Source organism: Cyanistes caeruleus, chromosome Z (genome assembly GCF_971803275.1).
Source record: "Cyanistes caeruleus chromosome Z, bCyaCae1.hap1.1, whole genome shotgun sequence".
Taxonomy (NCBI): Eukaryota; Metazoa; Chordata; class Aves; order Passeriformes; family Paridae; genus Cyanistes; species Cyanistes caeruleus.
The window spans coordinates 59,869,954-59,897,859 of NC_141732.1; the positions used below are offsets into that span (position 1 = coordinate 59,869,954).

The window sequence follows — 27,906 nt, forward strand, 5'->3', positions numbered from 1 at the left end:
CAGTATCTGCTCCAGTAAAAGTAGAATTGCTGACAAACTTGAAGGAGAGGAAAGCAAAGTGATTGCATTGCTGTTAAGTCTTATATAATGAAGTGCATGCAGTCTTCAAGTTCCATCTTCTGGATTCATACAGTGACTCAAATAGTCCAGGTTTCTGGTGTTTGAGGGAAGGGGTTTATTATTGTTGGGTTTGGTTTTTTGCTTTGTGGTTTGACAGTTTTTCTTGGAAGCTCATGTTTCAAGTCCTATTTTGGCAACAGAGAGATTTAAGATGAACAGTTAAGTATCTGAAAACAGACAAAATTAACTTCTGCTAAACTTTACAACGCAGTAATGAATTCCAAATAAAAAGGAACACTGGCTTGGATGCATATGAAGTTGAACAGTACAATCCAGTGTGAAGTCTGTCTTCTTTATACATCAATCTTTTCAAGAATATTGGAAATTTCATCACATAGTGAAAAATATCTCAAGATTTCATAATCCTGCAAGAACAGATCTGTATTGGCTTTTAAATTTCTGCTAAAACTCCACATTGCAGCAGTAACGTCTGGGGCAGCAGAAACATGACAGTGGAAGGAGTAAACTTGAAAGGGAATTTGTCTCAAAGTTGTCAATGAGGAGAGCTGAAGTCCTCCCACGAAAGGTGATTTTACATTAAGTCTTGCTGTTCAAAAGCAGTTCATTATATAAAAGCTGTTAACCTGAACAAGAACCATGAAATTTACGTAAAAACCTTGGGAAAAAATCGTATTATGCTTCAACGGGTACATCAAAAAAGTAAAAATGGGATCCATAATGAGAAAATTTCCCCCTTTCCTCAACTATAACTTGAAGTACTACTACATCACATCACATCACATTTCACAAATTCTCTAAGACATATTGCTCTGCTAACAAGTAACTCTCATATGGACAAGTTAAAATCGGGAGTTTCCACACAACTTGTACTGCAGTAGGGTTACTGTCATCATTACTATTCTGGGTATTCACATCCGTGATTCCCCCACAGAAAGCAGTCTTGCAGATCACCTGTCATCTTAAGCAGCATGGCTGAAGAGAAAAGAAAGCTGAACTTACAGTTTAAGGTAAATTTACTAGTTTTCATAGAGGAATACCCTGTTCCACTGAAAACAACTTTCACACACTGCCCATCTGACATAATAGAGACAAGTTTAATTAGAACTACACCTGGCATTCTGTGATCTCCTAACCCTCTCAGTAAGTAAGGAAGAATGTGCTGAGAGATTGAACATTAATTCTTCATTTCCTGTTTTTTGTAAAATAGAACCCTCGAACCTCTAATTTGGTTCAGTGGTTTAATGAAACATTAGATTTTCTATTAGCATAAGTTCTAGCTCAGCCTTTCAAATAATCATTACAAATGACCTCAGACTACATTCAGTCTGAAAACCAAATGCAGGCATACCTCTGAAAGACAAATTAATGTTAGCCAAAGTTTTTTTCTTAAATGTATTCGGTATAAAAGAATTGAGACATTTGTTCATGTTACCCTTTCTTCAAATCATAACCATAAAAATTACCACTTTAAAGGTATAAATTTAATGATAAAGCATAAACATGAGTCAATTTTAACATAATCATATATTTTTAATCATCTCCCTTCTATAAATCCATAACTAAACATAAAATCAAAATGATTTTTCAATCCTTCAAAACCTCGAGAAAGTATGTGCAGGTAGGTAATGGTGGCATACAGGTTCAGGAGGGCTGTACAACTAGTTGGATGTACATATGGGTGTGTACCCAATTAAAAAGTGACTGATTGTTTTCTCAGCCTAGCTTACAGAATTCTGATTTGTTTTAATGGGGATATATAATCTCTTGCCTCACTGCGACTAGCCTAAACTTAGCTGATACAGGAAAACAATGACAATGAAATATTAAAAAATGACCAATTGAAAAAACAAACCCAAGGTTATAACTGACAAGCTGGCATCCAAATCAGCATCAAAAAACTGGTGAAAAAAACAAATGCAATCTCATCATCTCTTCCTTCCAAAGTGCTTCATTAGGCTCCACACAACCATGGAGAGTATTTATTGAGTGACTCAGATTCTTACTTTCTTCATATTTTACAGAGAAATATCATATCTTGTGCTCCTAATTTTTCTTTATTGTTTCTTTTTTTCCAGGAAAGAAACCCAAAGACCAGAATAGCAGCTTCACAGCCATTTAACATAGGACAGATAAAATATCATTCTGCAAAAATCTGCTGAACTCCCAGAAGTTTCTGTAAGACTGAAGCTGGGTTAACATTACATTACTGATTGTTCTGTATTTGAAATTACATCTTAGCCACTGAAGCATTTCCCACTCAGGCTCTGAAAAGAAGTTTAGTAATAACAATACCAGAATATAATATTCTGCTTTTAAATTCTGACTAGTCAGTATGTTATATGAGCCACATTTTTGAAACAGATAATGTAGTCACCCTCTCCAAAGGGCATATTGTGATGTTCCTGTTCACTAATGTCTCCCAGCACATTTTACCACAAGTAGAAATGTAGACACATGTCATTCACCAGTGCTGGAGACAGGAATCATGCTGCAGTGTGATACAAGGCCACACGTCACATTCTTTACAAGTCTAGCTTTAATAGTCCAAACGCCTGCAGCCATACCGCCTCAGCCCTGCAATTTTTTCACATCTTGGGCTGTGCAGCACTGGGCTAACTAGCTGCTGCAGGAAATGATGATCACCTCCGAGTCAGAGCTAAGCACACACCCCAGCATAGTGCTGCAGGGCACAGTGCTGTTTTGCAGATGAATCTGGGCTGCCAACCACATGAGATCATTAGACATCATTTCTCTGAGTAAACGTAAATGCAGTGAAGCACACACTTGTGAGGAAACTTACTGAACATTCTGAAACCAAATCAACTGAATGTGTTTTCCTCAGTCCTGGGTTGCTCTTCGGGATCTCAACAAGCTAATTACAGAAAAAGTCCAATTATTTAGAAAGCATATTTGTGCTAAGCATCCCCCTGATTACCTTAAACATTTCTCTGCCAATGCTTAATCTAAAACCAAGAATGTATTCTGATTGAATAAAAAAAAAACCACACACAAAAAAACCAACAAAAACAACCAACAACCTTCCCAAACTAATAAAAATAAGTCTGTACACACACTATGTAGGTACAATTCGCCAGTCAAGAGAACTTAGCACCTCTGACAATAAACTGCGATGAGGAGGATTTCAGATTAAATTTAACATAACACAGCTATAAATCACAGGCCAAGTATAAAAAGTAGGTAAATTATATTGATAATCTTGTTAAAAGGTTATCACCACTGAGGATGCAAAGAGAAGCATGGAAGTTCACTCCATTTGTTAAGGCGAATAATTGGTTTGTGGCCACATTAAAGATTAGAAGTCATTATTTCATGTTCAAACAACTAAATTACACCCTCAAGATACTTACGAATGTTTTGGGTTTTTTTAAAGTACTCAGCTTAGGTCAATATGGTCATTCTGTACATTCAGTGTGCTGACAGAGGGAAGGGGAAAAAAAACCAGTAAGCCTTAAGCATAGTCTGCCATGTTACAATGTAACAGGAGGGTACCTTCCAGCTTAGTTCAAACACATTAAATCAATAGAAATTAATCATACATTATGCTTGAAATCATACATGCTTGAAAACCTTGGTAACCACTAAATTCACCAAGTACATTAACACTATTGTACATTTTCTATTCCAGAGTTAACAGCAGAAAATGTGTGATAAAGATAATTGCAGTTTTGTTTTTCTACACATCTTATCTTCTACAAGGACATATGAAAACAGGAAATCATAGGTGCTCCTATGTATGTCTCTAGAGCCATGTGGTTATTACTTAGAGCCAAAAAAGGCAAACTATGCTACTACAGGTAGAGATAATGGTGCTTCTTGGTTTAAAAGTCAAAAAATTACAGGTGTTTTAACTCCTGATTTTATCTAAAATAATGACAGGATTATTTTCTTTGTTCTTGAACACTTTACAATGGTTTCAGATTATTTCAGCCTTTTTCCTTTAGGCTGCAACGGAGTGAATCTGAAGAAACTCTGAAAAAACTACCAGTTTTGTTCCAAGACAAGTAAAAGAGAAGTATTTTTGAGAGAAGATTTGTCATAACTGAGAAAAGCCCACATTTTCTACTTTCAAGAACAAAACCACTTGGGTCCCTCATGCAACAGTGGAGCCCAATGGAGAGAAGCGTTATTATTTCTTACATACGCAGCTGTGCTACAAGTCTCTATTGCTCTCCACATCACAGGAACACAACAAAGGACAGCCTCCACTCTGAAAAGCTTACACAAGCCCAAAAACCCAGGCTCAATACATAGACCAGACAAACATATCCAACAGGTTAGAATAGGGTGTGGATGAGGTAAGGTGACAAAAAAGGGTGTGCTACAATTTTTGCCCATCAGGAAGAGTAATCACCTCACTACTCATCTGGCCCATTAGCCCATTAGCTAATTTAAGGTTTCTATTTGCATCACAGCAGAAGGATGCCTTAAGAAGGCATAAGGTTCATAAAGCATAAAACCACCATTTCTGCAGCCTTTGTTTTTGTTTGGAAAATATCTCAGGTCTTATGAACACCCCAGAGGGTTTGAGAGAAAGGAAAAAAAATGTGACACTGGTCAAAAAACTACTTCAGTGCCTCATAGTTGCAGCCAAGTCACAAAGACAAGAGCAATTTCACCTTCTACATGAGTTTTCTTTGTTCACTGAGTTTTTTATGAGACAACAGTAGCTCTTACTTTTGACAGGACCTAGAAGAACACATTGCCTAATAAAGGTAGAAGCTAGTAAATTAATCAGAGTTGTAATCATAAAAAAAGGACAATTAAAAACCAAATGCCTTAAAAGCAAAAAATCTGATACTTCATGTCTTATCCAAAGAACACAAAGCACCACAATCCTTCTAAATCCTATTGTAATGAACTGTCTTTTAAATACTTAGACTTCAAGTCCTATACTCACGTGTCTTCACTTATCTTGAATAGGTATACTGATAATATTTGCTGCCTTTGCCCTATGTATGATTAATATAAAGTGAAATCATCTACTCTATGAGTTTTATATTTACAGAATCTTGGTATCTGTTAGTAAAACGGTTTTATAAAATAATATAAATTTTGTAGGAAAACACAGCACAAACTGTTCAGGTGAAAAAAATCTATAAATGTATAGAATAGAAATGAAAACTAGAATGAAAACTTTGTCTCCATACTTGCTTTTGGTTGTGCAGCATTATGCGCCTTCCTGCTGTGACTTCTAAGAGGCCACTAGGTAATGCAGAACAATGAACCAGTTCTCAAACTCTAATCCTTCCTCTAATGTTAAAATGCCAGTAATTAAAAAATGTGATTTTTTCCATATAAATTGGGCAACACATTTTCATAATTCTTTAACTTCTGTTACATGCATGTTTAACATGCCTATTTATATAATAGCAACATCTTTGTGTAAATTTTTTTTTTAAAAAATGCTTAAATTGTAACTTCCAATCATTTGAAACTTGGCAGATTTCTACAGGCATATGCTACCCCTATACCAAAGCAATGTTCGGCTGCAAGTCATTGTATTAGGGGGCTGGATTTTTAATATGCACTGGGTGTTCCTGCCACATCTTCCTGTTCATACTGCATTGTGCTTTACTTCATTCCAATTTTTTTTTTTTGGCAATGATCTAGCTGATTTACCTACAAGATAAACCTGGGAGCAGCTCTACAAGTAACTCAAGAGTCTCCATTAACAAGACCGATGGGACATTTTGCCTCCTGCTGCACTACAGTGTTTTAGCAACACCTCAGCAGGACACATTCCTTCATACAACTCCCACACCCTTCCATCTTTTCAGACAGTCTGTCACACCTAGGAGAGAAAAGCAGCACACAGCTTCCCCCTCTAAGTCCTTATACACATCACATCCTACACTCCCACAGGGACCTGAGCCAAGCACTCCCACCACACAAAGAGGCCAGACCACGCTGTCAGCCAGCTTCCAGGGGCAGGTGTCTTTTAGAAAACACAATGCTATTGTTCCCTCAATATGACTTAAAGAGAAAATTAATTTTTCCATACCAACTGAGGCAGAAAATGCTGACAGTCCTTTGGACCTCTCTTTAGATTGTTTCCATCCACTAATACCCATCTGGTGACCCCTGTACTGGATTTAGGCAATCACAGTCACAAAGAATATACTGAACAATTTCTGCATTTATGAAGAGACTGGCCCAGTATCTCTGAGGCTATTACTAAGTTAGTGTGAAAGAAAATAGCAACATCAATGAATCAGTAGTGGGAAAACACAGCTCACTTAAGGAACAACAAGAAACAAAAGAAAGCTGTCCTGAGCAGTGTTAAATCTTTCAGATTTTGCTAAACTCATCAATGATTAAACAAACAGGTTACCTTATCTGGGAGGGCCAGATTACTAAATCTCTAACACTATTACTCTGTGTCTTGCTTCCTGTAGAATGCCAGAGTAGGTGATCTTACAGGTTTCTTCTTGCCTTATAATTTATGAATCAGAAGAAGGAAACACATGATCGCTAGAAGGTATTAATTTGTAGATAATGCTGAATGCTTAGGTCTGACCCACACAAACAATTTGCATATTTTAAAAAGTAACCTAGTACATTCATATACACTAGTATTTTTTGTATTTCCTTTACAGAAAAGGAGAAAAAATAAGAAAAAAAAAAGCATTTTGCTCTTCTATGATTTGAAGAAGACACAGAAGAAATGTGAAGATACAGTTTTCAAACTTGAAAAAAACTCAACCAACCAAACAAAAAAAAAAAAACCAAAAAAAAACCCCAAAAAAACCCCAAACAAAACAAAACAAAAAAAAAAAACCACAAAAAACCCCCAACCCAACAGGAAGAAGTTCCATTTTTCTGTTTTTCAATTTTTCCCACAGATAGAAATCAAAGCCTTTCAAAGATGGTAATATTTTGACATTTGATAAGACAGAGTAACACATCAAAGACACAACTGAGCAGCAAAGAAAAACTAAACAGAAATGTATTTCCCAACAGAAGTGCTCTCCAGATACTTGTAGGTCACAGATGGGGAGCAAATGCCTCCAAACTCAACAGTTCAGTCATCAAAACATGGCAGAAGGGCCAGGGATGAAGCCAAATCACCAAGCCTCATGTAAGAAAAAAAATATATAATGCAAGCTTACTTCAAAAAAGTGTTATATATTTCTGTGTTCATTATGTGGGTAATGCAAAAGATGCTCTGGTAAGACCTGATGGTGCAGTGAACTGACATAATCATCTTTTTGCGTGGTGTGTTCATAGACAAGGTGAACAGAGCACATTGGACTTGTCTGACTGCTTTTGCTTCTACTGTTACAGCACTTATGGAAATTCCCTTGACATACCCATGCATAAGAACAAGCTAGACAGGCCTAGAGTCACTGAAAAGGCAAATTTGTAAAACAAACATACACCATCTACTTTTCATAACTCCAAGAGAATTACAAGTATTAATACAAAGGATATTTGTTAATTACAACTTCTCACTAAACAGCACTGTCTGGATGAAGGAGATACTAATCAAGCATTCTTCTTTTGGTTTCCCAAAAAGGGAATTTTAAGAACCCACGTATTGATGATTTACATTACAAAAACCATGCTGAAGACAAATTCTGGTAAACATCAAGGCATCTGTTGAAAGAAACATGTCTGATTTATTCCCACCATCACTATTTAACTTCTGTTTCATCAAGGACTGGAAGGTTTATGTTTGAACTATACAAAATCTGTAAAGAGGTATTTATTAACTGAAAATTCTAGTAATGATTTTTGCTTTTTCTCTGTCAGCACAGACTGTAATCAACAGGAAACAGCCCATACAGAACTTCAACAGACCTTCACTCTAGATGGCTAGGTTCATTGATATTAACGAGTACACTGTTTAATTCAATGATGTGTATCTTTTGACAAATAATTCTGTCAAGAGAATAACCAGGGAACCTGCATATTCTATGGATCCATGTCCTCTGACTGAATCACAACACTGTATCTTCTACAATGCTCCTGTACAATTTTCATTTCTCATACTCCATTTGCTCTCTAAACCCCCTTTGAGGCCAGCTTCCCTCACTGCTGTTCAGCTATCCATAGTGCAAGAGATGGTTCATAGAGCCACCGATAAGCCATTTCTGGGAGACACTGATGGCACTTCTAGTGTCTTGAAGAGGGAAGGTTTCAGGGTTAAAGCACATGCTTTAAAAATACGGTATTCTTATGACTACCTTTTTTTTTTACTGTTGAGGTTTCTGTATACTTTTAAGAGGGAATACCTTTCCAGAACATTTTAGCATTTCATCCAAGAAGTGGTAATAACAGTAGCTCCAAATGGATTTTAAGAGTAGGAAGAATTTAAATTAGAAGCCAATTCATTACACTCAAATTTATTAAAGGAAGTTCAAACTACTATATCCATCTTCCCTATAATAACTTTAGGACTTAGAACAGATGCTTAAAAACGTAATTTTTAAGTGTATTTCAAAAACAAAGTGAAGGCTTCTTACAGAAATCCAGATCTGATGAATAGCTTTAATAAAACAAGTAATTATCCTTGTTAATATAAACTCCTCTCTTCCAAGCATGCATGAAAAGAAAATGCCAATAATCCCAACAATAAGAGCACTGCAAGTTGTTTCACATATCAAATCTATCTCCTGTGAGAAGTATAAGCCTACTACAAATGTCATACAGGAATTGGGCCCAGCAGCCCAGAGAGGAAAGACTGACAAGGCACTGCTCCCAAATGCATGCAAAAAAGCAACCAGGGAAGAATAAAGTAATCTACCTACAACAGTTTCAGTTATGCATATCTTGAGCGCCTCTTCAAATTACCACAGGTGGTAAGTACCAGCATTCACCAAGGTAACTTTTAATTTATTAGTTCTCTCAAGGTGAGCTTCCAGACCAAACCAATTGCCATTTACTTAAGGAAAAAAAAGACTCAGATTATATGGTATTTCAAAACGTAAAAACTACACTAGCTTGAATTAGTCTAGTTATTTTTTTTTTTCTAGTTCCAACCCCCCTGCCATCGGCAGGGACACCATTTATTCTGATACATATGAAAATTAAATATAAACAAAAATATTGACATTTTGTCTCCGATCTCAAAGCAGGTAAGTTTATATTCATGTACGTCTGCGAAAACCAAAAGTTAACAATTTTGTCAGATACATAAAAAACATTCAGACTAATCTTGTTTCTTAGTGACAAAAAAAAACCAACAAACCTGCATTTGTTCTACAACCAACCATCTTACTCCCTTGAGAGAAATAGTATTTTTTTTTAATTCTGGAACACACTCTGAAATACTATAATCAAATACTAAGAGAACTGAGGGTACATACATTTTTATTAAACTAAATAATTTCAATGCTTAACACTTCACACTGTTTGTTTCAGTAAATTAAGCAGCAACAGGAATGGCATTCCTTCAGCCAACACCCTTGACTTTACACAGGACTACCTTAGTCTATCGTTTAATAAAATAGATTTTATGTGGTCTTGATTTTTCCATACTTGGACATTAATAATTATGTTTCAAACCAGTCTAGTTAGAAAAGACAGACTCTTTGATTATATCTATCTATACACACATATATAAAGCCATTTCCTTAGCTGTAAGCAGTGCCTCATTTGACATAATTTTCAGCTTTTTTTGAGGGAGGAAAACAAAATTCATAGTGGGTAGCCATTTAAAAAATTTTCTTTGATACGTTAAAGTCAAATGACAGAGATCAAAAGCTGTAAAATTTCACAATGACCACAGATGCAAAGGTTCAAAGGAAAAAAATTCTCTGAAAGGTCATTTTCAAGAGAAAATCCAGGCGCCATCACTGAATGCAACACAGCCTGTTGAATAAGGCTGAATCAGAGACAGAGAACTTTCTGATTCTCCTCAGATATGCATCTCTCCTGGTTCCATCCCAGTGTTCCTCCAAACAAATCTAGTTTCTACTAAACCTCTTCTAATGACATGTAACATCACAACCCTGATCCTGGTCTACAGCCTATAGATCATGTGGAAATACACACAGCATGACTGCTGTGTTTTACCTCATTTTCAGTGTGATCTGTTTAATACACTTAATTTAAAATGTTCAATCTAAACCAGTTATGATCACCTTCATATTCTAAATACCGTGTTTAGACACACTCAAAATATTGAGTGATTCCACCTCATGAACTAACAAAATCATTACAATTCCTGCACAATGACATGTAACAAGCTCACAGGATCACAGAATGGGTGAAGTAGGAATCTGAGGATCACAGTGGCTTGACCTCCTTGCTCACGCGGGGCAATCCTTGTGCCATGAGCACGTGACACAGGATTGTGTCCAGGCAGCTCTTGAGTATCTCCAGTGAGGGACACTCCACACCCTCCCTAGGCAATCTGTTCCTGTGCAGTCACCTGCACAGTAAAGAAGTTATTTCTCATGTTCAGCTGGAACTTCCTGGGCTTCAGTTTCTGCGCATTATGCCTTGTCCTGCTGCTCAGCACTACCGAGAAGAGCCCAGTCTACCCTCTTGAAACCTATCCTATAGATATTTATACACATTAATGAGGGTCCCTCTCAGTTGTCTCTTCTTGAGGCTGAATAGGCCCAGCTCCCTCAGCCTTCTTTCATATGAGAGGTGCTCCAGACCCCTCATCATCTCTGCAGCTTCTGATGGACCCACTCCAGGAGCTCCACGTCTTTCTTGTCCTGAGGAGCAAAGAACTGGACACAACACCTCAGGTGAGGCCTCACCAGGGATGAGTACAGGGGCAGGATCACCATCCATGACCTGCTGGCAATGCTCTTCCTAATGTCCCCCAGGATTCTATTGACCTTCTTGGCCACCAGGACACACTGCTGGCTCATGGACAGCTTGTCCACCAGGACCCCCAGGTCCTTCTCTGCAAAGCTTCCCCCCAGCAGGTAAGCCCTAGCCTGTGTGCTGGTGCCTGAGGTGATTCCTCCCCAGAAGCAGGACCCTGCACCTGCCCTTGCTGAATTTCAGATGGTTCTTCCCTGCCCAAATTAGTTGGAAACCTCCCTTGAAATCCACTTTTCAGCCCACCATTTCCAGCTTTGACAAAGAGCTACTAGAGGCAAGCCGATCAATCGGTATTTGCAGCTACACAAGTCCACTAGTTAGCTTATCTCTAACAAAAGTTTGAAGCTCTCTGACAAGAGGTGCAGCAGAAGAGGCAACTATTAACAACTGCATGGATGAGCTCCTGTGTGCTTAACAAAACATGTGAGAAGGATGAGCCAAAGTCAAAAACAGCAGGATCTGTAATGACTGTAGAACATCAGTAGAAGATGTAAGCAAAGAGTGAATCTCTGTGCGCTGTGCCTAGACCATGTGGCATGTCCAAACAACCACAGCTCATGAAACGATGTCTGAACTACTATCCTTTAAATTCTCTAGGTAAGAAAAACAAAGACTGTCTCCTACCATGTCAGAGCAGATATTAACCACGACAGTGGAAAAAGAAATAACAATTACAGCTTCTTTCAGTATATTCCAGCATTTTCCTAAGCTTTTTTTCTTTTATTTTGATCATGTACTGACTTTCCTCAGGCTTTCTAAAATAAAACCCTTTGCTCACTTCTTAATGATCTTGACATAATTCTAATAAAATAACATTTTATCAGAGTGAAAACAGGGCAAAAAATAGCAGTACAGCCAGATGAATCCTCACCAGTCTGGTTGAAGCTAAGAAATAATGTTGGCTCATTCAGACTGTAAGAAGAACTTGAATTAATTGCCTGAAGAAAATGATTGGTCAATTCAACCAACCAAAATAAAAATAACACATTCAATTTAATGGTGAGACTGTAAAATGAGCCCCTAACAGACAGCCTTTAATGTGAATGAAAGGAAATACAATTACCAAGTTATATTAACATTTCACTAGGTAATACAGAAAACAATGGGATCACTGGTCCAGCAGATTAACTTCTAACAAAATATATTCAATGGCAGTGTGTTTGGAAGCACAGATAGTCTGCACAGATATACTTCTTAATCCCCCCCAGTTCTGGGATAACCACCTTCTCTAAACTTACTCAACATTATTTGAATAATAGCTCCTCTGTCTTGCTTGTAGGAACTAAAGTGAATCAAGTGAATCACTTGAAAGTCAAGAAACAGTGAAGCCCTACAAATTACCACACCCCCAAACATACATTAAAAACAACACAAATACATCAAAAAGAAATACTTTTTTAACGAAGTTTGAACTGATGTTTACTCTTATGCAGAAGTAAAAACTCTCCATTTGAACAGTTTCAGCTGACATCAACATAATTAGACATCGGTTTTCTCATATTATCAACAGGACCATGTTGAACACCTGTTACTAAATTTAAAAATCCATTTATAATATTCTTTTAGTACAGTTTGTTGACAGAGTTAAAAACCAAGGTCTACATAAAAAACAACAGTGAGAGTTTACATCAGAATTTTAGTATCACTGCCTTTTCGAACTACCAGATAAGAGACATTCAAAAAACCTGCTTTTCCAAGTAGCATGTTGTCCCAAAAATAACAGAACTACAATGAAGTCTGACGACTCTGTTCTCTGTGTTTCAAATAAGTTATAATTTCCCACTGTTTTTAAGGTTTCTGAAAGGTTATGAACTGTCATAACACATATTTGATGACTGATGAATATTTTCATCTCATATTATGAAGGACTCACTACCATTTCGGTGACTGTAAACAAATAAAATGAAGTTTCAACACAAATCATCTATGAGTCTACTTTGGTTCAAAAGTAACTGGGTAAGAATTCATTAATTTCATGCCTTTGGGGAAAAAAAAAAATCCCACTCTGACTCAAAGGAAGAACAATTGCACTAACATTGTTCCAGTGCAACTATCATAAAAAAAAGCAAGAGAAAAGGACACACACCAAAAAGATCACTGGCTTGTTGGTTTTGTAAAAGATACACAGAAAATCAGATACGAAGAGTGCAAGTGTCAGAGAGAACCAAATATGTATCATAAAAGAAAGCAGAAAGTAGTGATTTTTCCATGTGAAAAGAAGTATATCTGCAGACATTTCCATAAGTAGATGTTGACACATAGATAGAGACCCTCTCTCTCTCACTCTAATTCTCTATATGGTCATATACATATTACTTCCCTGTAAAAGCACAAACTATAATCAATGGCACCTACAGTCTCATGGATTTTAGGAACAAATGCCACCAATTTATTATTGAAGATAATTTTCCTACCCACCAGTCCTGAAAACCCACTCCACTTGAACATCAGGCTGTGATACTTCTCATTCAGGTATCACTTCCCAAAGAGCTGCTGCAACTGAAATTCAGCTAATGTCAACCGTTAGAAAACCTGAAGGAGCCTATCTCTTCATTCCTTGCTTCTTAGAACCTCAAAGAGAGATATATGATTACACCAAGTAAATCTGTACAAAGACACAAAATTCATAGTAGTGGCAGACAATTCTCATTATCCCAGGTTTTACGAAAGCAGGGTAGTGCTCAAAGAAACAATACAGCCTAGCAGGCCACAAAAATCTGGTAGCAGTGGTAAAAATAATTGAACAAGCAAAAGGAACCTGAGAGGTAACAGTGCCCAGACAAACCATAAAATTTTTGCTCTTAAATTGGCAAGGAGCTCCAAAGCCAACTGCAGATACAACCAGAAAGAAACACTTCTTCAGAACTTTTCCTGAAACACCTAGGCAAGCACCAGGCTAGACAAGTTTCACAGGCAGTGTAACTATTAAGAAAAAATCTCCATTAAATCAGTGGACCCTTTCACTTAAAGCCCAAAACTTTCACTTAAGCCCAAAAGGAGAATAAGATGGCAGGAACTAAACTTCCTTCAAATCTCACTCCTTAACCTACTCTTCAGGCATCTAAAATGCCTGGGAAGTTACACAACATAAGTGGCAACCAGCAGCAACGTTAGAAAGAAAGGGAAGGCATCCTGTTAGCAAGATAAGCTAAGTAAGTAGCTATCCATACAGTTTTTGCATGCAGCTGCAGCTATGGCTGACTGAGCCTGTAAAGATAATACAGGTGAGACACAGCACAGAACATGTAAACCTGGATAGCACCTTAATTAATCCAAACCCGTTTCTACAGTGGAGTTAGAAGTATCTGTGCTATCCATGCTGGGTTTTATGCTTCTGACAGTTTTATTGCTCCGTAAGTTTTATATCTTACATTAGTAAATTAATTATGAGTATGGAGGGCAGAGACAGGTCCACCTTTAAGATGAGAGTTGAAGAAGTGCGTGGAGAACCTTCCCCAGGAGACATCAACAGAGCAGATTCTGACATCCCACCACTCAGAAGATAGAACCAACCTGGTAAAGGAGGGTTATCTGGGCCCATTAAGAGTAAGTAGCCTTGAAATTCTAATGCTCACTTTTTTACTTCACAGTGCTGTGACACACTGTTTTGCCTACAGGGAGGGCATTAAATATTTCATATAATACGTCAAATGCTACTGCATACATGTATACAAGTATATACATGGCATGTACTATTCACTGACATACCATACATGTAATATGCTGAGACAATATTCAATGGGGCTTTAAAAAGTTTCAACAAACCTAGTACAGCACTGAATATGCTTGAAAAGCAGGAAGGCATCCAAATATATAAAACAAACCAACCAATGGTAAATATTTATTTCATGCCTCTTGTGAGATCTATGAAGATTCTCTCTTCCTCAACTTGCCACACAGCCATATGTTTGTAAAAGGTAGGTCTTCACACAGATACAAACCAAATTTGAGTAAGAACAGTGAAGATAATTTGAAAAAAACCTCTACACATCTCAGCAGAAAAATCCGTAAAACTATTTGGATTCTCAGTTAATGTTCTGTGCGAGTGAAAAATTATTTACAGGAGAGGGATAGAAATTATAAAATAACACAGCCTTTACAGCTACCCCAAGTAGAAGACACAAAGAATAGATGTTTACTGCAGGAATTGTTTTTTCATTGATGTCAAACAAGCCACTTGTTTTTCTTATTTTAAACTTTCTGCCATTAAACAGATAGTAATTTTCTTTTGAAAAAAACATCACACCACAAATACTTAAAGCTTAGTAAAGTCCAACTTTGCTGAGCCTCTATCTTGCTTGCTTTGTGCCACCTTTTTAGCCAGCAGAAGAAACGTTTTACGCACATTCTCCAAAGACAATACATAAGCTACTCGAGGTAGTTTCAGAGTCAGAAGCATGTCATAATTTAACACTACACCTGGTATGTCTAAAAAATGGCATATGGGATACTAGCGCACAAAGTTACAAACTTCTATACATCTTTTCTTTTCCTTGTGACAGGAATATATATTTAACTGAAAGGGCCACTATGGCACAAAAAATGACCATGATATGAAAGTTCGTCAGTCTTCTGCCCACTGATGGCAATTTTACTCAGCATTTACTATTTCCAAGCCTTTTTTCCCCCCTCTCGACAATAATGAAAATGCTAAACAAAAAAAAAGGCCATTCCTGTACCAACAAATATCAATCTAGACTGGTTTAAAAAAGGTACTTATGCAAACCTGTCCCTTTAAGAACACCGAACCAAATAGGCTATCTTGAGTTGTCCATATGAAGAATATCTGTTTTCAATAAAAGGTCGGATACCCGAGAGCAAGCTGGAAATGTCTTTAACGGGGGAAAAAAGGAGGAGGGTAGAAGGGCTGGACAAAAGAAAGTATCTTATGAATAGAGGCAGAGTACTATGCAGCGTCTGGTTAGAAAAACCACCAGCAAGGGCCTCGCAAGGAGAGGCTCTCATCTCTCGCAGCTCCAGACCAGCAGAAGTCAGGAGGCCGCGGGTCCCGACGCCTTCCAAGGGCCCTTCTGCCGGGGAACAGGAAATCCAAGCGCCCGCTCCCGCGCACCTGGAGCGGCCGGCCTGCCTTACCTCTGAGTCCGGCGGAGCCGGCTGCCTCGCCGCAGGTGGGGCAGCGTGAAGTTGGAAAGGAGCGTCCAAAAACTAGGATCCGACATATCCATTTCTCTGAGTTTGAAAGCTTAATAATTCAGTGCCATAGTACGACGAGGAAGAGGAGGAAGGGACAGCAGCCCAGGGAGAGAGAGCGGGAAGGCAGCCAGCCTCCGTGAGGGCGGAAGGAGAGCAGAGATAGCAGCAACCCGAACCGACAGAAACTTTTCCGTGCGGCTGCTCCGCAAGTGCCGCCCCGCCCCGGCCATTGGCGGCCGCGCAGAGGCCACGCCGCTCCTCCCGCCCACCGCGGGTCAGAGCCCCCCGCGGGCCGGCCCGCACCCCTCACAGCCCCCGCGGGTCAGTCCGCACCCGGTACAGCACAGCACAGCCCCCGCGGCTCAGCCTGCACCTCTCACAGCCCCCGCGGCTCAGTCCGCACCCGGCACAGCACAGCCCCCGCGGGTCAGCCCCCACAGCACAGCCCCCGCGGGTCAGGCCGCACCCCGCACAGCACAGCCCCGCGGGTCAGGCCGCACCCCGCACAGCACAGCCCCGCGGGTCCCCCACAGAGCCCCCGGCGGGTCGGAGCCGCCCGCCGGCTACGCTCGGATGTGCAGGGAACTGTAAGTTAAGGACCGGGGTCTCGGTGCAGTGCATGGTGTACGTGTGTCACTGCTGGGGTTTGTGCCTCTCCTGGGAGAACTGACGGTACCAGGTAGTTAATTACCGTTTGTCACAATGGCTACCTGCCACTCCAGACATCACGCGTTTGCCACCGAAAGGTGGGACAACCGCCTGCCTCCATTGCCAGCTACCTCTTTTGAGAAAGCTACCCTGAAGCACAGGCTGGCAAGAGAAGGGTACAGAAAGGCTCTGAGTACCTTTCCCACTCATAACAATGACCTAACCCCTCAGGTACTTTGACTCATTTCCTCCCCTTCTTCCTTCCAGCTTTCGTCCTTTGCTTCCCTCCTGGCCATTTCCCAGCTGCCTTCCAACTCAGCTGGTTTGCTTTCTTGACTCGCACCACCCAACATTCCACCTTCACTCCTCGTTTTAGTCTCTGCTGACTGCTGTCCTCAGCCTTTTCACACCTAATTCCAGCATCACTCTCCAGCCCTCTCCCTTCTCCCTCTGCAGCTCTGTCTAGTTATTTTTCCTCATATCTCTGCAGTATGCAAATAAAAGTATTTCTAAAATTACTGCTCTACTACCTTGTCATTCCATAATGTCTTAACTCCAGATGTCGAAGCAGTGATAGTCAGGTACAGGAAAAGATACTGTGGATTGAAAAACCAGGAGGTATTTTCAATGTACTTAAAAATTTCCACTTGCCTTTTTGTTTATCTGAGGGTCACAGAGCAGAGCTGGAAGGGCTCACATGACGCTCGGGATGAGACAGTTCTCACCCTACTTAGCACCAAAGGCTTTAGTAAAAATCCCCACCAAACACCGTTTACTGTTGTGCCACAGAAAATGTCAGTGTAACATTGATCAAACACAAAAGAATAATCAAACACTTCTTTAAAGACATACTCATTTTAGAAAAGACCATTTCCATGTAAGAAGGGAAAACAGCCTCATCTAAGTCTCAGGTCAGATTTTCTTGTACAAGAAAGGCTGAAATAGCTGCAGAAGCTGGTACTTGGGCTGATGTCCATTTGTACCCCACGGGACGGCACTTTCCCAGCATGACTGCTCTTTTTATACCTCTCCATTAACACTATATTCACATCTACTGCAGCCAGTAAAAGAAAAACTCTCATCCATTTATTTTCACTTTGAGGCATGCCTAAGCATACTGAGCATGAAGTTTTAAAGGTTCACTTGAGGGCAAGCATGGCTGGCAATAGTCCTTCCTTAAAACTGCGTAAGAAGGAAATTCTCAAATCTCTGTATAAGTACCAAAAAACACCTCCTCCTCCATGAACTCTATAACTTTATCTTCTCTGCTATATACACAAGTTTTTGCCTGTAATCAGTGTGTTTGGAGAAAGAACAGTACACAATCATGAAACCAGAGAATTATACATAACTGATGCTGTGAAAAGCACTGGCTGAATATTAAAAACAAAGTCCTCCACCTATCACATACCCTAAAACCTTTTAAAAATTGAGCAAGACTAGCCTATCATAATGTTGGCAAAGACCCACCAGAAAAAAATAAAAAATTTGTCTTGCTTGCAAGTAGACGAATTCAGATGGGGGAAAAAAGTTTAATCCCTCTGTGTAAAACCAGACATGATTATACTAAAAGCCATTATACAGATTTTACTATCTGAAAAAGTGCATTTTTGCAAAATCAGAAAGGAGAAAAAATAGGACAGAAGAAAGGATAAATTCTAGGCAACTGTTCCTGTCCATGTATATAGTAACAGAGATAGGTATTCTAACATCATGGTTTTAGGAATGATGTTCCCCAACTTATTGCTCCGACTGAGATTCTACAAACCATACAACACTCACTTACTTCCCTCTCCCCCTTCCCCCCATACCCCTGCAATAGGATGGAGACAAGAACTGGAGATACAAAGCATAAAGATTACACGTTTAGATAAGAACAATTTACTAGAAACAAGATCAAAAAAAACGAACAGTAACAGCACCAAAAACAAAAGAGTGTACAAAAAATTAATGATAGGCATGTGAATTCTCAACACCCCCATGAATACCTGATTGCTCCCTCCAGGAACCCGACAGAGACCCTTTCCTCCCATCCCCAGAGTCACACGAGTTGGTATAGAATAACCTCCACGTTCTAGCCATGCCCCCTTCTGGCTACTGCAAAATTTAACACTGGCCAGAACCAGGACTTATGATCATATCAATCAATGGTGAACATTTCAAACAGTGATGGTCAAATCCCTTGCAACTCTGTCTCTAGATTCTGTACAGACTATTCACAAGCAATAGCTTCCCAAATTCCGTGACCCATATATCCAAATGTAACTTCACCTTGTTTCTTTGTGCACAATTACATGCACACACAGTCCAGCTAATCAGTCATGCTGTTTGTAGAATGGGCTTGAAAGCAAGGAGACTTGAATAATTATTTTCCTGAAGTGCTTGCTGGACATGTGCATATTAAGGCACTATAGAGACTTTGACAAAAGTATGAAAATGAAGGGAGGTACTTGCAAGAAGTCCAGCATCATCCCACAACAACCTTATACAAATTATATGCTTCATAAAGCAAAGCAGAGGCCTTATCCTTTAAGAGCACAACATGTAAATGGTGGGGAAGACTTTGCAATGCCTGTCAATAAATGACCTGGTTTCCTAAATGGTGCCTGCTGTTTGTGACTTTCCATGACATAGAAATGCCTGATTTCAAAGCAAACACTTCAAGGGAGAGTGAGGTTTTGCAAACTTATTAGATGCTAAGAGGACAACTTCTCTCCCAGTTTAGTGAGCTGAATCAGCTCAATGAAGGACATCCCAGGACCACACCCAGTAGAAGGGACGTGGATGGAATGAAGGGTCACGAAAGGAGGCAGGGGGAGCAGGACCACTTCCTTCTCAGCACCTGTCCCTAAAATTGAATCCTCTTTCACTAGCAATACTGATAATGCTGCTTATACTTTACAAACAGAATCAACAGATGTATTTTGTTGTGTTCTGTAAGCCATTGCAATGAACTTATCTCTGCCATGTAGGACTGCACAAAAGAAATTTACCAATAAATATGATGTTTTAAAAATATGAAAACCCTGAATTATTAGGAACAGATCTATGTCATATTGGTAAATGCATAGCTGACAATGAGGTATAGTTTTCTTGCAACAAAATGTTATTGGCATGTTCAGCAACTTCCCCTCAGTATCCAACTAAAACAGAATTCTGCAGTTGTCAAAAATAAATAAAATAATGAAGTTAAGAACCTGCAAACATGTTCTTAACAGCATTTATTGCTTGAAACTTATCTGGTATACAGCCACTTGCAAAACAACAAGCAGCTCAAGCAACTTCATCTCTTAGGAGATGCTTTAGTATAGAAATTGGGTGATGACTTTTATTTATCACGAAGAGTTACATAAGCTAGGCAAGTAACAAAACAAGGGATAAAGATCATAAAGTTTTCCTTTTCATATTCACTTGAAGATAAAAAAACATCGTATCACTCAAGTCAGGAAAGGTGCTTAATCTGCCCTTGCTTTGAAGATTACATTTCCAAAAGCAAATTTATAAAAAGCATACTTAGGAAAAAAGTCTCATTCAATATATAAGAGAAAAAAAAAAATAAAAATGTCAACATCTACTTCAGTAATTAACAGCAATAAAAATTCTTCCCCAGTAACTTTTTAATTGTGTAACACTGATTACGGATTTTAAGTACCACCATAAAATACTGCTTAGGAAGTTGAAAGTCTGTGTTTAAAATCACAATGCCATACTGATAATAAATCAATATTTTGCACATAATATTCCAATGCAAAAGTTATCTAATCTACCATCTTCACGCTGAAAATTACACTAATAAACACTGGAAATTTTCAAAACATATTAAAATCTTGAGAAGTCACTGCCCAAAGGCATTACACAATGCTCAATTCTCATCAGTTGTTTAGGGCTATGTACACTGAATGCAACAATACCAGCAACAATACAGACAATAGAGTTCCTTAGTGACACTAAGACTAGTAAAATCTTAAAAGCATAGCCCCCATACTGAAAAAGAAGAGTTAATTTGTGAACCAGGGTAAAAAACAGGTCACCTTAAGACACCTTCTCCATTTTCATGGGCTTAGGAAGACAATGAAATCACATCTTTTAGCAACAAAGAAATGCTTCTCACTTCATCAACATCTTAGAAGAACAATAGATTAGAACTGAGCTAACACATCCCTTGAGAGGAGTTTGTTTTGGTTTACTTGAGTCCCTTGAGTCAGATAATTATTATCCAATGACTAACGAAGGAACTGGAGAAGCTGCTCATTCAATTATTGCTATTTTCAAAGTATTTTGAAATAGCTGGAAGTTATTATAATGGTTGAACAAAGCTATCATGGCATAACACTCCTTGAAAAGAACAAACAGGATATTAGCTGCTACCAGTACCGAGTTCAGGTACAGTAGCTTAGTACCACAAGAGACAGCATGCCCAAAAGGTGTTTCAAATGAGATTTCGAGTCTGGTCAATAAACTAACTTGTCAGCTGACAATGTATCAAGACATTAGTAAAATATGTAATTTTTAACTATGTTGTAATAAGCTCACGACAACAAAAGAAAATATTTATGCATAAGAGAAACATTAAAATTCACCTACAGATTTTAAAAAGTAACTGCATGTCACCCTGAAAAACTAAGCCTTCTGATCTTGTTTTCACCGTTTTAGTTACTTTCCCAGGAAAGTAACTGTAAATATAAGTTGTTTACGCATTCCTTCTAAGAAACACCACTTGATGGACATTTCGTATGACCAGTGTGATTGGGAAGGTGGCAACTTGGTTATCCAATCCCTGGTCATTGTCGAGAATCTATAAATACTGGAATCAGAAAATAAAGTTACTTCTTTTCCTGTCATACCACTGAGACGTGTTTGTGTGAACCATTCCATGTCCTTTAGTGACAACTGCACATTAAGTATTTCTAGTAGATCATACAGGGTTATGTTTTTCATTTAAAACAAGTAAAAAATTCTAGCAAACAAGGCGTAGGAAGTAAGTAACCACAGGAACAGGATAATTTATCATTGGAAAAAGCAGCCTTCTTTAAACAACATGCATTATAGCTTTGCTAGCCATCAAGTCATACCAAAGGACAAAAGCAGCCCCCAGTCATAATATACATACATTTTGTAGAATCTGGAAGGCAGATATCAGGCAAACAATTTAGGTACTAAGCATAGATAAATAACTACATTTTTATGTGATGTATAGATAAAAGAATAAATGTCCCTCAGTTCTACAAGCAGCAAAATTTCTCATGGGAGCAAGGAGATGATATAAATGAGCACTGAGGGCTTAATATGCAGCTAGTTGTGGCATTTCCCAAAGGCTGCAAAAAAGGTGTAAGGAGTTCAAGGAAAAAAACTTATAATCTGAACTACAGTGTGCAGCTTGAAAAAATTCATTTATTTTACTTGGTCAAGTCTGTCAGAGAACCTTCATCATGCAGTATGCATTTCCTCAGCAGTAAGAGATATTCATGTGGAAACTGTGCAAGAACAGCAAACTGCATCATGTCCTCCTCTCATACATAGAGTTATAGGTTCAATCTGCAGAAGGCAGACAAAAAAGCAGTTTTAAACTCTTTTCCCTTACCCATTGTTAAACAGGGATTTTCCATCACTGTAAATCCTGTATATGACTTTCTAACTAAAAAAATTATCACAGTTCAAACAAGCACTAGGGTATGGATAAAAAAGCCCTAAGCGGTAGACGAAGTCTACAACCTATTTTATAAAGGTTGTCAAACTATCTCACTTTATACATTGAATGGTATATTTAATGCTTAAAATGTACTAATTAGTTATTATCACTACACTTAATTACAATAATTGAAATCTTGCTCCCCCTAGTGGTTGATGTTGGTGTTTATTACCTTCTAGTGACTGCACAGGATTTTTTCACTGCAGCACATTCTGTGTAAAAATAAGTTGAAGAAATCACAGTACAAAAGAATGTTTTGTGGGTGTACAATATATGTCTGCCAAATTCCTGTTTTCTTAGCTATGTTTATAAATACACGTAAACACTATTACTCTAACCAGTTTTGAACATCCAAAATACAAAAAATACCTCCCACCACCCTAGTTTTTTATAGCTCATCTAACATAAACACATTTAGGAAAAGCAATGGCCCCAGCATCTCCCTCCATTTCTGAAAGGTTCTAAAATTATGCACAATATATTTGGAAGTTAAATATATTGTCTATCCATCTGCATCAGGCATCAGAATTCACATCAGGCAATACTATTTTTAATCCAGCATTTTGCTGTCTGTAGTGGAATGAGCCAACCATGATAACAGCTATGCTGCCTATTTACTCTGGCCTAGAGATTAGCTTCTCCTTCTGAGCTAATTTAGCAAACCAACTAATGAAAAGATGTACAAGAACCATTTCCTATTTTATTACTGAATTTTCATTCACCTTGGCAGGTAGAGCAGCATTACTACATTTCAGAGGTGCTGCTTTATGTGATAAGCAAGTACAGAGAGGGTCAGAAAACATCTAATAAAGATGACACGATTTTCCAGATACCATCATGTCTGGACCTTGACTTTATTACTACAAATGTCAGGGAGTGGGGAGAGGAATACTGTATTACTAAGTATTAGCATTATTCTATCTTAATTTGTTTGTTCTTCAAGTACCTTTTTGCCAGCACTTAACAGCATCCTAAGAGTATTACATCATTTTTTCAAGTCGTAACTTAACCATTTTTATGGCTGCAGCCCCACTGATAAAAATTTGTAGGCACCATGTTATCCAACAGATACGTAAAGACTCACAATGAAATTTTCCACGGTTCTGAGAATTCATGTGAAACAATCACCACTTAAGACTTACTTCATTGCATTGGCTTAGACCACACTACACACTTAGATGTTCTCCTGATGTCTCACACATCCAGCCATATTTTATCAAGCATCTTTTTAAGTCAACAGCCATAGCCTATGTGGCAAATGGCATTATTAAGGATCAAAATGCAACTCCTAAAACTTTCTTAAGAAAATGTGGATACAATCATTCTCCTAAAACAGTTACAAACTTAGATATTGCCATCCATTCCAAATCATAGCTGCAGTCAACTAAGCCCTATTTTTTGAGAAAAAAATATTTGTTAATTCAATTGTAGAAATACCTTTTTTTAATAGAGAAGCTTTTATTAGTTTTTACACTGAAAAGTTAAAATTTTGTGTCTGACATTTTGAAATAACATGAATCAGTATAAATCCAACTTACAGCACACAACCTTTCTCTACCTTTTAAAGATGAAAATATTCATAAACAACTTTTCTTTATTACAGGAAACGAACTACATAAAATAGAATTTGAAACACATATGTCAAAAAAAAAATAATAATACTGTTCAGCATTTTTAAGTTTATCTGAGTTTGTTTCATTTTCATAAATTTCTAATTATGAAAAACAGAGTCCAAACCCACAGTCTTCAAAAGGCTAAGTAGAGCATTTTATCTTGCCAATACAGCTTTCTGGTTTGAAGAATCCCAAACAACATATTCCTCTGAGAGAAATACTACCCCTTATAGAGAGCCATTTCCTCATGTTCAACTCTGTCCTTGGGACATCCCAGTGCCATACTCACAAATTTGAGTAACAAACTTCAGGGATTCTCTATTTTTAGTCAAATGAACTACAGAAAAAAATCAAGTTCAAGTTTTGTTTGATAGCTTCTAATAGGTTTGGGAAAGATGTTATCAGGAGTTGTAACTTTCCCCATTCTTAAAACACCTTCTGGGGTACAGGGGAGGTTTAATGGAGGTCAGCACAGTGAAGTCCTCAAGTCTGTCAATCAAAGTCTAAACAGATCAACTCTTGTGATACTGAATTGAAAAGCACTTCTTCATTATAAATGCTGTCTTTAGTGAGATAAAAAAGTTCACCAGCTGTAATATTTACATATTCAATTTCCTAAATTAATCACCCAATCAGATTGCACAAGACTGATAGTTACAGATCCATCATAGGTCTCTGCCAGAGCAAAGACATTATGGGCTCCTCCCCAGAAGTACTCTATTTGCCTCCCGTATTTTAAACACACCATTTTCTTTAAAATCATTATTTAAATGACAGTGAATAAAAACCAGGTGCCAAGAACTCAGAGCTTTGCAATATATATACACCCAAGTAGAGCCATTTCCTGATCTTTCCCTGCATTCATCTGGCTTCATGCTTCAGTTAATCCATGTGATGGATCTGTTGTCAGCAGAGCAGTGTGAGATGGGGCACCCCATGCAGTGCAAGCTGGCAAATTGGAATTTAGGTACACAGGAGGTGGAAAGGGAAAACATTATCTTTAGAAGATTATAATGTGGACTGCCCATTAATGCTACCCTTGGTATTTCAATGACCTGACCACACAGCACTGCAAGCTCGTAATATCCTGAAATCTCTTTACAGGTCACCCTTAATGCTCTCCTCCTCAAAAGGATGAATAATAAGCAACCATAGGTGTGCTTCAGCACACACCTCAGGTTTAAATCTGAATTTCTGAAAAACCATAATTACACTGAGCACATTTTCTTATGTCTGTGGGGTTTACTAAACAGTTTACTTTCCGACATGGAGATGACATGGCTGCCAAATAGACCGCTGGAAGCAACAGAATTAACTGCATAGAAAGAAGGGAACTTTACAGAAACAAAATTAAAAGCAAGCGTCTAGAATTCAAAGACTAGTAAAGATTATTTTAGTTAGTTATGCTCATAAAAATGACTGAAAATTCTCAAAATCAAGGACAAAATACTAAAAATTTCCTCATGGCTAAGATGCCTCAGGGTCTAAGACCTAGTGTCACTTCTTCATCTGCAAAGCAAAGTTCTACTTCTTGGAAACTCAGTGAAGATAATTCCAGAAACACCTGTATCAAATGTTCAGATAATTAATTAATTAAGATAGATAGATAGATAGATAGATAGATAGATAGATAGATAGATAGATAGATAGATAGATAGGGACATCTTTGGGCTGACCACTCCAGAGATTCAGAGGTACTGAATGATTCCTACAATTCCTGCCCCCACTATAAGCAAAGACTACATATGCATAAGTTGAAAAGGATTTAGATGAGTCAAGAAACAGTCTTAAATCTCTCTGATATGCCTGTCAGGGAGAATGACAAGAGTCAGGGAGGCCACCATGGTAAATCACAGAATTTCCCCCTCCATTTCCTAAGACAGGCAAATACATTTCAGTTTATTTTTGTAGGACTAAGAGTGCTCATCAGCTCTCTCTAATGAGGAAGCTCAAGTCAGCACCTGAATTGTCACCAAGACTGTCAAAACTATGTAAACCAAGACACAGAGGATCAGTACAACCCACATTAGCTGTTTTAGGCCTCCAGCATTCTGAAAAACTCTATTATAGTAGAAACAAGGTGATAAACTGTTCAGCTTTCGAATAGCAGCTCAAACCACTAAGTGTCCTAATTTCTCTGATACCAGACAACCTTATTATTCCATTCATATAACTGCAGTGTATATAACTTTATGGAAATACTAAGATCCTGACACAAAAGAGACTTCTAAGTACCTCCTGCTGCAAATATATACTCTTCCTATACCAGCAAGAAACTCCTTCACCATTCCATCCGTCTCTTCTTTGACCATCTCCAGTCACATCTGGACACGGATTACTACGCATTTAATGAGCCTGAACTATGTAAATGTATATGGTTTATTTCTTTTAAATCATCATATTCATTTATCTCAGTATTTTGCGCTTTTTTTTTCTGGTAGAGGGCTTTTAAAAATCACAAAACAATTCAATTCTGCAAAATTCAGAAATTACCACGCTTAAGGATTGTCTCAGACTATTCTATATTCTCCTGTTCCTCAGCATCCACACTTGCACACTTCTGCATACTCACAAGAGGAGCAGATTTCATCAGTCCAGTGGCAGACTGCGTGGGGAGAGCCTACATGTTCTCTTGGCAAAGAAACAGCAGCATGAAGGTGAAGGTGGAACATACCATGCTGCTCATAATGAAAAACTGGCTTCTGTAGATAAATATGTACACTACCACTTGCCATCATCCCCTTCTCTCAGGTACTACACCAACTTTTAGAAATACTTTAGGTTTTATCAGCTGGAGTAGTTACACAGCATTTACAGCCTTCCTAAACTTGATAGAATGTGACCCTATGTACTTGCCAACAAAACTACAGCAACCAGTCTACAACTTCTAAATCCGACAAGAACTCCTTGCCAGTGCTGTGGCTGCACTTCACAGTCCCACAGACATGTCCTTTAGAGTGTTTCTGTTGTGTGAAAGTTTAGGCCTGTTTCTGCCACCATTTATTTTTCTATCAATTTGAGAAATCGCCTTCCTAGCCGAGCAGTATCATGCCATCTCCCATCCAAGAAGCCTTCCTGGAGCAAATCCCTCTGTCCTCTTTCAAGGTACACATTTTGGCTGTCAGACACACTAATGTTTTGCTTGGTAACTGAAGCTCTAACTTTCCACCAGTTTTGCTCAGCTGAAGTGTTACTATGCTTGAGCTGCTAACTGCAAACCACCTTCTGTTTTCCAGCCCAACCAGAGTCTTGCTGATCTCTTTCTGAAGAGCAGTGAAAGCAGCCTCCATCACTCCTGGCATGAACAGAGGGTGTACCATGATTCTGGTCTATGACAGCAGCTTTCTTAGTGCTATGAAAAAATTTTGCAGGTCTGGATCATTCCCTCTCACAGTCTGTAATGTTAATAAGCATTAACATTAACATTAACAATTCCTTGTGGATTTGAGCATCAGACTGCTCTAGGACAAGCTCAGCATGTCACCATGTTTATCAAAGCCAGATGTGACAACATACACGCAAGATTTACAGAATCACATGAATACTGATGTTGCCACACCACACAGGGAATGATTACCACAAACTGACAGACACACTAGCGTGTGAAAGCTGGGTTATCAGGAGATGGAGGCAAGGACACTTAAGTTGGGATCATTCCAGCCTCAGGTTCCTCAATGCTTTCTGCTTCCAATGTTCTAGCCCAGGAGGAGCTTCCAATACTTTCTAAGAAAAGTGGTGTCCCAGCAGTAAGTGGAAACGCTTCCTCAGAGATGCTCACGACTACATTCACCCTGCACAAGAGCCCAGCTGCATCTCATCTCATACCAGAAGACAGAGACAATGGGGTAGCTTATCAGCCTGTGTCCCCAAATCATGCCATGAGGTATCCCTCTCCCACAACATCCAGGGAAAGTG

The 27,906-nt window shown here is 38.5% G+C and overlaps 1 protein-coding gene across 19 annotated transcripts in view; it reads right to left on the reverse strand.

Moving 5' to 3' along the window:
* The window catches only part of MAST4 (microtubule associated serine/threonine kinase family member 4), a 286,733-nt gene that overhangs the window by 86,343 nt on the left and 172,484 nt on the right, over positions 1 to 27,906 (reverse strand). The window contains exon 1 of one of the 19 annotated variants that reach the window (XM_086869405.1): positions 16,733 to 16,990. The exons of 15 other annotated variants lie outside the window; for them this stretch is intronic. In XM_086869405.1, coding sequence (XP_086725531.1) covers positions 16,733 to 16,899 — 167 coding nt within the window. In that variant the 5' untranslated portion in view covers positions 16,900 to 16,990. Of the gene's footprint in view, positions 1 to 15,981; positions 16,518 to 16,732; positions 16,991 to 27,906 lie in introns of those variants that run through there. 3 more of the 19 variants (XM_023943792.2, XM_086869407.1, XM_086869397.1) reach the window with 3 other exon arrangements.